The sequence below is a fragment of the Amblyomma americanum genome, chromosome 9, assembly GCF_052857255.1.
Source record: "Amblyomma americanum isolate KBUSLIRL-KWMA chromosome 9, ASM5285725v1, whole genome shotgun sequence".
Classification (NCBI taxonomy): Eukaryota; Metazoa; Arthropoda; class Arachnida; order Ixodida; family Ixodidae; genus Amblyomma; species Amblyomma americanum.
The window spans coordinates 147,622,594-147,634,400 of NC_135505.1; the positions used below are offsets into that span (position 1 = coordinate 147,622,594).

The window sequence follows — 11,807 nt, forward strand, 5'->3', positions numbered from 1 at the left end:
GGCAGGTTTATTTATAATTAGGTTTGCATGTTCACCAATACTGCGCTGATGTTTATTATTTTCTATTATTTTGTAAATCACGGTGCTGCTTTTATTCGTGGTTTTATGTCACTTCCTTGGATTTTTCTGTTATGTTATATGTATTAACCACCTCCCTGTACCGCCAAATTGGCACATTAAGTAGAGAATAAATAAATAAATAAATAAATAAATAAATAAATAAATAAATAAATAAATAAATAAATAAATAAATAAATAAATAAATAAATAAATAAATAAATAAATAAGGTGGGTCACACACAAAGGCGATTGCTGGAAACAGTATTATGTGCTCATGTTTTTTTTTCACTTATTGCTGTTACTTGTCTTTGCTAGCTTTATTACTTACTTGGGTGCCAGGCTCAAAGTACACCTTTGTAAGCTGAAGCTTGCATAGCACTTGACGTCACATGTCAATTGTACAATGAGGAGCCGCTAATCGCGCTCTCTATGTGACATGCATTAAGGGCCCCTTTTACGACTGCAGTGCACAGATAATTTAGAGGATAAATTGTAACTTGCCTTTTTTTTTGATGATGGGGATCAATACCTCTTGCAACATACAGCGATGCTAAGATCAGAGTACGCTCTTGATGGTGACATTCATGTTGACCATTTACGACTACTTAACCGGTGCTTTTTTCTCGTTACTTTGCCACGCGCACCAAAGTTTCAAAAGCTGCAGCCTGAAGATTACGTTCCTGTTTTCACGAATATTAATTGTTGTTTATTCTTTATATGCAGTAGGTGAGCTCCACGTTTATAGGCGAAACGGCATAATAGCAAGCGAAGTGATGGTGTTTTTGGATGCGGGAACCGGACCGCGGCGGCTGCTTTTTTATGGAGGCAAAGCGCTAAGGCGCCCGTGTGCTGTGCGATGTCAGCGCACGTTAAAGATCCACAGGTAGTCGAAATTATTCCGGAGCCCTCCACTACGGCCCCTCTTTCTTCCTTTCTTATTTCACTCCCTCCTTTATCCCTTCCCTTACGGCGCGGTTCAGGTGTCCAAAGATATATGAGACAAATACTGCGTCATTTCCCCCCCCCCCAAAAAAAAAAAAACACTACCACCACCACCATCGAAAATTATCGTAATGCACACATCAGGTGTGTTCTTTTCTGGTTTCTACGACGCTTTTTTCCGGCTATATGCACATAAAATGATAAAACAACACTAACTTTAGCACTACAACAAAGGCGCATAAGTCGCGAAAGGCGATATTCATACTTGTATGCTTGTATAACGGAAAGAATCTGCAGAATGCACTATTGGGGACAGAAGTTTCCGGGAACAACGTTTATTGCACCTCCACCTGGCTACCCAGTCGCCTGATATTGTTAAAAGAGAGGAAGGAGCATTTAGGCCTTTAATTATTTCATACAATACCGGGCGACTGAGTAGCGAGGTGGAGCTACGATAAAGTTTTTCCTGGAAGTCGCCTCCTGGAAACTTTTGTCCCCCGCAGTACGTATTGGCCCTTCTGAAGAGGGGATTAGGAGGCGTCAGTGTTCTAGATGGTTGCTGTTCCGTAGTTTGTCAATAGCGTAAAGATAAAGTGGGAACAAAAACTGATTTTAATGACAGCTTGAAGATGCCACTTTTTATTTGTTTTTTTTTTGGCACGCACAAAGAACGCGTACCCAAGCAGAGAACAACCGAGTACGACGTTGGAACACGCGACTAGTGTCAGCGCATTGTACGCTTCATTATCATGCTGCTTCAGAGTTCCTCAAAGTATTAAATCACTTGTGTTCAGCATCGCCCTGGCGTTGTCTGGCCTTGACAGCCTCCCGCACATTTATCACTAGTGACGGATAGCGTGGCTTAGAGTGACGCCCGCGCCAAGGAGCTTAGGCCGCCAGTTACGAGATCATGTTCTCATTGTGTTTACGGTGGCTGACGGTAGCTGGCGTGCAGTTCGATTTCACTGCTTTATTGAATGGGCTCGACTGCCGTGTACACAGCGCACCTTGAAGGGGGCGTGTTTACGCGTTTCGCTGGCGGTTGCAGCCTCGCACGCCCATGCAGCTCGTAGAAGTTGTCTTATCGCGGGCAGCAGGCATTGCGTACGAAGTTGCTGCAGATCGCGCGCATTTCTAAAGTTTGATCCCAAGTCTGCCAGTCTAAGAAAATAAATGTTTTGAGCAGTGCGCTACGCTTAAGGCAAGAAAAAAGCAAACACCAGGGCTAACACGAGTTCGCGTAGCTGGTAAAGTTTTACAGCATATAAATCAGTCGTATGGCATTATGGCAGATAAACAGAACTTACATCACGTGATCACGCCAATTGGCACCTAGTGCTCTGTCACGTCGCGTGCATGTGAGAAAACGCTCCCTCGGTGAAGTGAGCGGCGTGCCACTATGTCATCAAGACTGAAGGCCCATAGCCCCGTTGCCTTCTCCACGCCACTCGTGCCAGGAAAGAGTTCGCTTTGGTTGCACTTGAGAGCCCAATTTTGTGCACTGTTGCGAAAACTGAAAAGACCATTTGCCCAGTTGGGGACCGAGGGGAAAGTGACAAAGTTTGTTCAGTGATCGCTGCTTCGGAAATTATTACTATTTTTATTGTTTTTTTTTTGTGGAAAGGAAATGGCGCAGTATCTGTCTCTTATATCGGCGGACACCTGAACCGCGCCGTAAGGGAATGGATAAAGGAGGGAGTGAAAGAAGAAAGGAAGATAGAGGTGCCGTAGTGCAGGGCTCCGGAATAATTTCGACCACCTGGGGATCTTTAACGTGCACTGACATCGCACAGCACACGGGTGCCTTAGCGTTTTTCCTCCATAAAAACGCAGCCGCCGCGGTGGGGTTCGAACCTGGGAACTCCGGATCAGTAGTCGAGCGCCCTAACCACTGAGCCACCGCGGCGGGTTACTATGGAAGCGGTTTCGAGAATTCGTTCATAGACCCCATAAACCGGCACGCAAATGTGTAGAGAACTTCGTAGTGAGATTTATTGGCGAAACAAAAAAAAATCAGTCGCCATTTTTTAGCGCAATTGCAGCACTTAACTGCCTTAAAATTGTGACACTCAGCCAGAACAAGAAAGTAATATACTGGCTTTTGTTAGGCGCGCTCCTATGTGCAATTCAGGATTTGGAGTGGCACTCAAGAGGAAAACTGGTGCGCTTCAAATAATAAGCCTTCTCTTCTAAATAAACTTTCTTGACCGCAAGTCCATGGAGCTAAAACTCAAGGCTTGGCGCCGTCGCTTTTTCCAGGCCTAATTCTATATGGAGACTTTCAGCAAGAAGTAGTCGAATTCGTTGATATTGGCAGTTTAGCTTCCATTGGGATAACAACACCCGTCGTTTTCATAACCAACTCAGCGCTGCACGGTATTACGCCACATTCCGACGGTTTCTGTGATGTCCTGTTCATGGAAATGGATGGTCTTTTTCCTCTCCCTCGTTCTATCAACTGGCTCGGCTGACAACTTTTTTGCGAGCTGCCTCAAGACGGATTGCTATGAAGAGGTAACTATGCCTTCCTGATTTATAGTCGCTGCTCCGACGTTCGTATTGATCCACATGAATTTGCGCCCGATGTAGAACCGTGCCGCAGAAAAATATCTGACTTCGCTACTAGCAGTGCACAGTTAGAAGCAAAAGGGCAGCCTTATGCTCAACGTTGCCTCCTTAAGTCTTTCGGGTATATGAGTAATTGTCGACGTGGGATATTTATCGCTAGACGACGACACCGTTTGGGCTCCTGGTCACCAAATTGTAACCGCTGCACGTATTACAAATGAACGAGTGGATCTTTCATTGAGTAGAGACGACAGTCAGTTTTGTGAGGACCCCAGAACCTGCAAATGCTAGACGCAGTGCATGGTCTACAAAAGCTGAGCAGTTGGCCGCTTTAAACATTTCACACTCTTTCGGCATCGCCTATACTCATATAGATGGACTCCTTTGCCGAAGAGAGATTCCGCTTTCAGGCACGCGTTGCGCGAGGTTTCGGGTGTTTCTTCGTCTCACGCGCTTGGGACGGCTCCTTCGACGACTACGAGGCGGACTTCAGCATTTACTACGCTGCCTACGTAGTTGTGGTTACGGTAGCTATGATTACGTACGAAGCCTTCATGGCCATTCACCGAATCCTGTCGCTGATGACAACTGCTCCGAGCTTCTTCGAGAACCTGTACAGTCTTCTGCACCTTACTGTAGCGACCGAAGTACTGGTGAACTTCCTAGTGCTCAACTTCAACACTCCCACGATTGTCGAAGCTCTCAGGGCGGTCAAACGGTTGGAAACTTCCATGAACTTCCGGCTCCAGGATGACGAGTACTTCTGGATGAAGAGGGGTTTCAGAATCGCCTTATTCACGATGACCGTGCTAGCTGCCGCACTGTGCCGTGGCTTTGCCATCGCGGAGGTGACCAGGAACCTGCAGGGCACAGTGGCCTTCTTCCTTACCGCACTGTCCATAGTCTTCACTGTGTGCTACGGAGTCATCGGCGCTCTGGTTCTGCTTCACGAGAAGTACTTCTGCGTGGTGCTCTCTCGCTTCGTCGAGTTCCAGGCGGAGAGCACTAAGAAGGCACTCTGCAGCCCCCACTCGCCGGAGAGAGCAAAAGACGTGACGCGGGCGATTCAAAGGCTTCGCTCAAGCTTCGCGGTTGTGACGGACATAGTGAGGCAGGTGGACAAGAGCCTCCGTTTCGCCGTGGTCGTCCACTTCCTGTGCTCGGCGATAGCAGTCTGCATTGTTGTGTACGCTCTGTTCGCTGCGGAAACTTCCTGGGGCAAGCTATTCTTCACCGTACTGTACGCGATCTTCAACTCCGTGCCTGTCGTGGACGCATCGTTTTCTGCCGGAGACATTCGAGCGGAAGCCATCAGATTGAAAGCAATCCTGGAATCTGCATCGCCGCTTGCTCTTCCTTCGAGGGTCTGCCGACAGGTAAGGGAGAGTCCCTAAATCTGTCGCCAACTCGGGCAATGCATATCTGCAAGGTTTACCTATATGTGCGACTAGTGCTGCGAATGCTTTTTTTTTTGTTTTTCGTTTACTATGTTCAGTTTTGTTGTGTCAATGAATTATTTATGTGCTTTTGATGTAATTAACCTCCTCTGAGTAGTGCCTTCGGGCGCCGTATGTAAAATAAAAAGTAAATAAATATAGAAGCACCAAATGCGCCAGCCGTGTACCGGAGTCTCTTTGGTGTGCATATCACCCTATACCAAAAGTTGCCATTCATTGTGGATGATGCATGTAGTAGGTCGCAATATTTTGCTGCACAGCGGGCTTATGGACAAACGTCACAATTAAATGAAGTCGTGCCGTCATATGCTTACCTAATCCTTATGTAATAAGAGCTCGACTGGGTGATGCTTAGTAATGTAAAACTCTGGTAAAGAACGACGACCACTCTTCGGGTCAGCATGCGCATTCACCTATAGCATGCATTTAATAAGCTCTGGACCATCCGTCATATATTTCAGCCAATTGTGGTGTAATGTATTGATGTCGCTTGTCTTATCCACGCGCAATGAACACTATTTGTATACCACATGGCATGAAAGGGAGCCTGCGCTTGAGGTGTTTTTTTTAAATTGACATAAATACTTTTTGAGCCTATTTTATCCCCATTGTGACATCCATTTGCATCGAAAATCATGTATAAGCGATGAATAGACGTGAATGGTGCGATGCAGAGTCACAAGCTTCAATTAAAGCCAGCAAACGCATTGCACATGAAACATTTGTATAGCAACTTTTGAATAGGGGAGGTTCCCTGAGGACGCAACTATACGGCGTCCAAACCATGTCACTGCATGCACATGAGTTCAAGGTTGAAAAACTTTCAGTGTGTGCCTTGTGTACGCTACTTGTAACGGCCTATGGACACGTGAAAAAGTTATCCCCCCCCATTCCTTTCTCCCTTTTTTCTCTCTCCGTTCCCCTTCCCTTGTGTGGGCTATAGCATAATGGACATCACCTAGTTAACCTCCCTGCCTTATCTTTCTCCTTTCTCTCTCTCTACACCAAAAAAAGGTCGAAGATAAACCAAAGAGCAAAATACTGGGCAACGTCAGGGTCGAGACTTGAGAAAAAACGAGCCGCAAAAATAATAACAACCCAGTAATATTTCAAGTCAGTTTATTCGGCGTTTCTACGAGAAATATGTGAGAACCCTTTGTAGACCGCTGAAAAACAGTGAGCATCGAGGAAAAACGGCGGCGACAAACACTTTTAGTCAGATTTGGTGATAAATAACTGGTACAGATAGCACCATAGATAAAGAGCAATCGATTTCGCTTCATTCGAAACGGCGCGTACTTTGCAGTCTACAACATGTGCTTCCAGATAAAACTAGTCTGACTTGAAGCTTCATTGTGATGCGTGAGGTTTTCCTTGGACATGGTCGAATGTTCTTCCATAAATTCTTGCATTACCTGTATAAACCTTATCACCGGGGTAACTCTTTCAGGTGGAACTTTTTGCCTTGACAATTGACGAAGATGAACTCTGCTTCACCGGCTCGGGTTTCTTCACTGTCGACAGGCCAATGCTGACCTCGGTAAGCGGGTAGCCCTCAGCACTTCATAGTTTTTGCCCAAATAAGTATCCAGCATACACGGTAAAAAACTTTGCTGATTTTCGCTCCGTTGGTTAGGCTTCTATGCCTTAAGCAGAATGTCGTTGGCCATGCCGCACTTTTCTTGTAGCCGCAGTCAATAAGCCTGAAGTTCAGTAGCCTGTGCAATCATTACGCTGCACTGACGGCCATTGCAGTCTAAATTAACCGGCATATGAATATAATGCTGAAGAAATCACGACGTTTACTTCCAATTGCAATGCTTGTCGCTTTCACACAAAACGATCCGGCGTGGTGGCTCAGTGGCCATGACATCGATTTCTTTACCAAGGGTTGGCGGGATGAATTTCCCTCCTCGACGGACGTATATCAATGAAACGCTAAAAAGATGCCCGTATGCTGTCGCATGCCTCCGCATGTTAAAAGACCCCGGGGTGGTCGAAACTGATCCTTAGGCACCCACTTTGGCGCCCCTTTATCTCAGCTTTCTTTGGCTCCCACCTTCATCTTTTCCTGATGATGATGAATTTTTACGGCGCAAAGGCACCTGTGGCCAAAGTGCGCCATGGCACAAGGTTTTTCTTCTACTCAAGGTGGGGGTCAAAGACCTATTTCCTAACGGTGTGCTTGAAGTGTGCATGGGGAGGAAGAAAGCCACTGCCCTTTCCCCTCGAAACATCTACGTTTTTGCATACTCAGTGCGATTTGCTTTAGTACTGCCCTACCTCTCACGTTCATTTTGCATGCTTCTTCGCAGTTCGTGGGCGGCGTGATGACGTACTCTCTTATCCTCGTCCAGACCGGCCGCAAGTCTGAACTTCCGTATTGTGGACATCTGCGGTAAACCTCAAGCACTCAAGGATTCATGCGTGTGTGAGGTTCGCATTGCTGAAATGGCATTAACGTTTATTTCGGCGAAAATAAAGATTTTTGTCCTACGCTCCCTGCAGCCTGAACATCGGACAGCAGCAGACTGCTCACCGCAGACGTGTATTCTATGCTATGAGACGAAAACAGTATTGAAAACACAGTAAGCGGGCAACTAACATACGATCTACTCCCTATTCCTATGACAACTTCGCTTTTTTTTCTGCAATAAGCGTTCACATGTTAATACCGCTATTTGTGCACAAGATTTTCTTCAGTTAGACACACAATGATGAGCTTCCGAACAATCCCATGCTGCACAAAATTGCCGGAAGCGAAAATATGCTTATCAACAGGTTGCTCGTGTGGAAGTGTGGTTATACTCATTCCCCTCTAGCACTACAAATAGTTACCTATGACAAGTTGAAGGTTTTCTCGATATTCCCAAAAGTCCAGGCTGTGAGAAAGCTCCGTTTTTTCCTGTCATGCATATCTAATGAAGAAACAACATCGCCATGTTTTAAAAGTAAACAAGTTATATAGATGCTGACTCTACAGACGCTTTCTTCAAACACATAAGCTAGCCGCACGATACATTATCAAAAAATGGCGGTGGTTTAGCTCTGGTTAAACATGGAGTGACGCGATAGCTACAGCTGGCCGAGTGGAACTTGCTCAGTTGAATTCCAAAGTCAGTCTTTCGCCGCTCCGTTTCACTGGGCGTTCCTTCTTCATATTCGTCTTCGTCCCACTTGACACGGCGCATGCGCACAGCTGTGGCAGCTTGCTTTCACCGTGACGTCACGCCGCCGGAAGCAGCAGCTGCTCCGCACCACGTGGCTGGTCACGTGACCAACCACATGACGAACCACGTGATCAGCCACGGCGCAGTACCGCCGGCAGCTGCTCCGCACCACGTGACTAACCACGTGACCTCGAAATGCTACCGTATTGTAGCTGTCGCTACAAAACTGCCTGAAGTGATCCTCCTGCAAAGGCAATACTGCGTTCATACTGGCACACATTAAACAATTTGGAGAAAAGCAATTTTTAAACAGTAATATTTTATGAAAGCAATTTTTTCTTGTATTGTAAGATTTCACTATCAATATATCATATATCAGATATACCCTATGAGGCTTGCAATTTTTTCGCTATCAACGCTTTTCTATCGTTGGCCTCCTCGCTTGGGCATCCGCCTCGCATGCGGGAGGTGCGGGGTTCGATCCCCAGTGCCGCCGGGAACTCGCCGGTGATACAATGGGTACAAGCTTCCCCTGGCATGGTGCTTAGCTTATTTAGGGTGGAATGCTTGGGAAATGGGTATGTGACCCCATCTTGAGCAAACAAAAATACCTTGTGCCATGGCGCTCTTTTGCCCGAAATGCCCTTGCGCCATAAAAATTCACTATCATCATCATCATCGCTTTAAACGCTCCCCATTGATTCTTTATTGCAGTTTTCATTGCATGATGCGAGCGATGGAAAAACTTTAATAGAACTATTTTGCTACGCATGACAAGAATGGACCATTACCGTCAATATTTCCATAACAGTAGCTTGCAACATTCAAATATTCATTTTTTGTGTCCAAGAATTCTCTACATGCATAGTGGAGAAGTAGCACTGCTTGATCACCTCGGAAAGCTAATATGCCTAACATTTAGAGCAAAGTCTTCTTCCTCAAGATAGTCAATTTCTGGCTCGCCAAATGATGCCACGAGTGCCTGATGCTAAGCACGCACCCGCAGCATCAAGTCTCAGGCAGAATCCCGACGCTGAAGATATAGTTCGCTTGAGCACAGCGCTCTTAGTCCCTTGTATTCTTTTTTCCTAAGACATAATTTTTGCGCGCATATGCTATGTGCACCCGAGTCCAAAAGAGCTGTAACCTTGGGCGCTTGTATGATGCTCTGCATGCCTGCCGCCTCATAGTAATCATTTAGGAAGTTAATGGAACTGAAAGGCGGAATATAATAAGCACATAACTCAAGCATGCATTAGCGGCATAACGCAACTAATTCATCTCACATCAATCGGTTAGGCAACGACGACCCACTGCTTGGGTGCTTCGCTATGTATGCTCGGTTAAAAAGCGCGCTGCACGCCGCCCGCGTGTTGCACGCAGTTTTAGGCGTAAACGCAACCAAGCCACCGATGGAAATGTCCGGCCATATTTGTTATTTTCTGGTGTGCGAATCTTTTTTAACTATACAGAACTGGCTAGGAGCAGTAGTAGCGACTAGTTATTTAAAGTTGAAATAAAGAATGGCACAGATTACTGCGTCACATCGCAGCACCCTCAACAGAGCAATTATAGGTAGGTTAAATGCGCAATCCGAATCCTTACATCAAATAATTCGGTGCAAAGAAGCGTTTGGGTGCGCTCACTCAGCTAGCCTTTTTGCAAATGCACCTTTGTAAGAACTCCATGAAATGCTGTTCTTAGCAAAATTCGTTGTTGAGGCTCTTTCTTTCTGGATATCTTGACATTCACACGACATCAAAAGATGCCAAAGCCCAGAAAATTGCGTTTGAAATTTTCTTGCCACTCGAATGAAACTATAGTGATGTCCGTATCAAAGAACCCTTAGGCGATCATCGATAGATCGCTTGAATTCGAAAGCATTTTCTATTGCTGCTGATTCTGTTGTAGCCCCACCTTAAGGGTATGATAGCGTTTATGGGTGAATGCCAATATATTCGGCATTGATCATTCTCTACTTTACATTCGTAGACCGGTGGCAGTCCTCATACGACTCCTGGCGCCGCGGGTAAACAATGCGCCACTGCTGACACTGCAAATGGCGGTTTCAAACACAGCCACCGGTGGGTCTTGTGAGACGCTGGTTGCTCTTCCCGAGCAACCTCTCGCGAGCAGTAATTAACTGAACTGCCGTGCGACACGGTGCGTAGTTCCCTGGTAATCGAGTGGACAGGCTGCCATCTGTGGGCGGGTTGCGATAACGTGACACGCCACGCGTGAGGGCGGTCGTCGCCATTTTGGCTTGCTCATACTCTTTTAATGCTAAATAAAAAACACTACGAGATCACCATTTGGAAGTGAGTGGCGGTGCTTACTAATGGTAGTATTGCAATTGTTTTCCATTAACGTTCTTGATATCGTCAGAAGTGTTCCCCATTGGATTTCTATGACACTCTTAAACTGATCGATGCGATCCATGGGAATGCATTAAATGAAAGATTTTGCTACATATCACAAAAATGGGCAATTATCTTCAATATTTCTATAACAGTGTCTTACAATTTTCTCATTGTCAAATTTTTTGTCCGAGAATGTTGGACATGAAGAAATTTACGTGACTCCTGATAACCGTTCTACCGACGAAATCTGCCGGTAACACCGTGTTTGGCTATGGTCAGGAGGGGACTGAAATTGTTAGACTTGCCTGCTCCACATCTAATCTGACTCTTCTGTTCTGTTCCCAGGACAAGTTCGTTTTTACTGCTAGGAACGAGGCCTAAGCGCTTCGCAGTTATGCGGCAAGCATCGTTAGTATGCAGCAGGAAGGCGCATAATTATGAGGCCCTTCCGCTTATTCCATTTGCCTCTAGTCTTACACGATGGCAGCAAGTGCTTTATTAATTATCGCCATTACGAAAGATGGCGTTAAATGCACCACAGAGAGAGATAAAACGAAAGCTGTATGAATCTCTACTTCGTTTAGTAAATGAGTCACGTTGATTACGGAGAAAGCAATGCGAGCTCTGCGGCACCAAACATACAAAAAAATGAGCATGCCGTACTGCTGTGTCAAAAAATTAGCAGCTGTTTAACTACTGCTGAACCTGGTTAGAGAGCGAAAGCTGTGGTGTATCGGGCAACTATACGTTGACTGCATTCCGCACACTGGCCACCCAGTGAACGCTGCAGCCTATTCTACCACCATTTACCAACGATTCGAAAGGTCTAAGGTCAAGGTCAAAGGTCAGAGTGGTGCGACACCATGCTGGACCATATATGGTAAGGCCTGTAGCCACGCTTGACCTCTGGATCACTTGAAGGCCAACCAGCAACGCACGGCGAAGTCGGCTTTACCTAGCGTATTGAAGCTTTCGCTTCAAAACAATGAGCGCGCATGCATGCAGTGACCCAAATGCATGAAACGCTCGATAACCGTTCGAAGCGGCATTTAAGAATTGTATGCTGACGTCGCAAATCAGCGTCTTTGCAGCCCGTTCAACCCACAGGTCGGTATCCTCTCGCTGTTTCCTGTGTAGGGATTATGATTTAAATGGTCAATTAGAGAGCACAAAAAGTTACTGAGCAATTAAGGTGAAGTAATAGATTATTGCTACGTGATTTTCCATTCACATTTCATTCGCATAGAACA

General features: G+C 45.9%; 1 protein-coding gene across 1 annotated transcript; it reads left to right on the forward strand.

Moving 5' to 3' along the window:
• Positions 1–3,035: 3,035 nt before the first annotated feature.
• Positions 3,036–7,524, forward strand: LOC144104821 (uncharacterized). The gene is made up of 3 exons (XM_077638024.1): positions 3,036–4,946; positions 6,478–6,567; positions 7,343–7,524. The coding sequence occupies exons 1-3, from the start codon at positions 3,945–3,947 to the stop codon at positions 7,427–7,429; spliced, it is 1,179 nt and encodes a 392-aa protein (XP_077494150.1). The 5' UTR covers positions 3,036–3,944; the 3' UTR covers positions 7,430–7,524.
• Positions 7,525–11,807: the final 4,283 nt, after the last annotated feature.

Coding starts and splice junctions, on each gene's coding strand:
- LOC144104821 (XM_077638024.1), top strand. CDS start 3,945: ATGGACTCCTTTGCCGAAGAGAGATTCCGCTTTCAGGCACGCGTTGCG. Junction 4,947..6,477: donor CTTCGAGGGTCTGCCGACAG/GTAAGGGAGAGT, acceptor TAACTCTTTCAG/GTGGAACTTTTTGCCTTGAC. Junction 6,568..7,342: donor ACAGGCCAATGCTGACCTCG/GTAAGCGGGTAG, acceptor GCTTCTTCGCAG/TTCGTGGGCGGCGTGATGAC.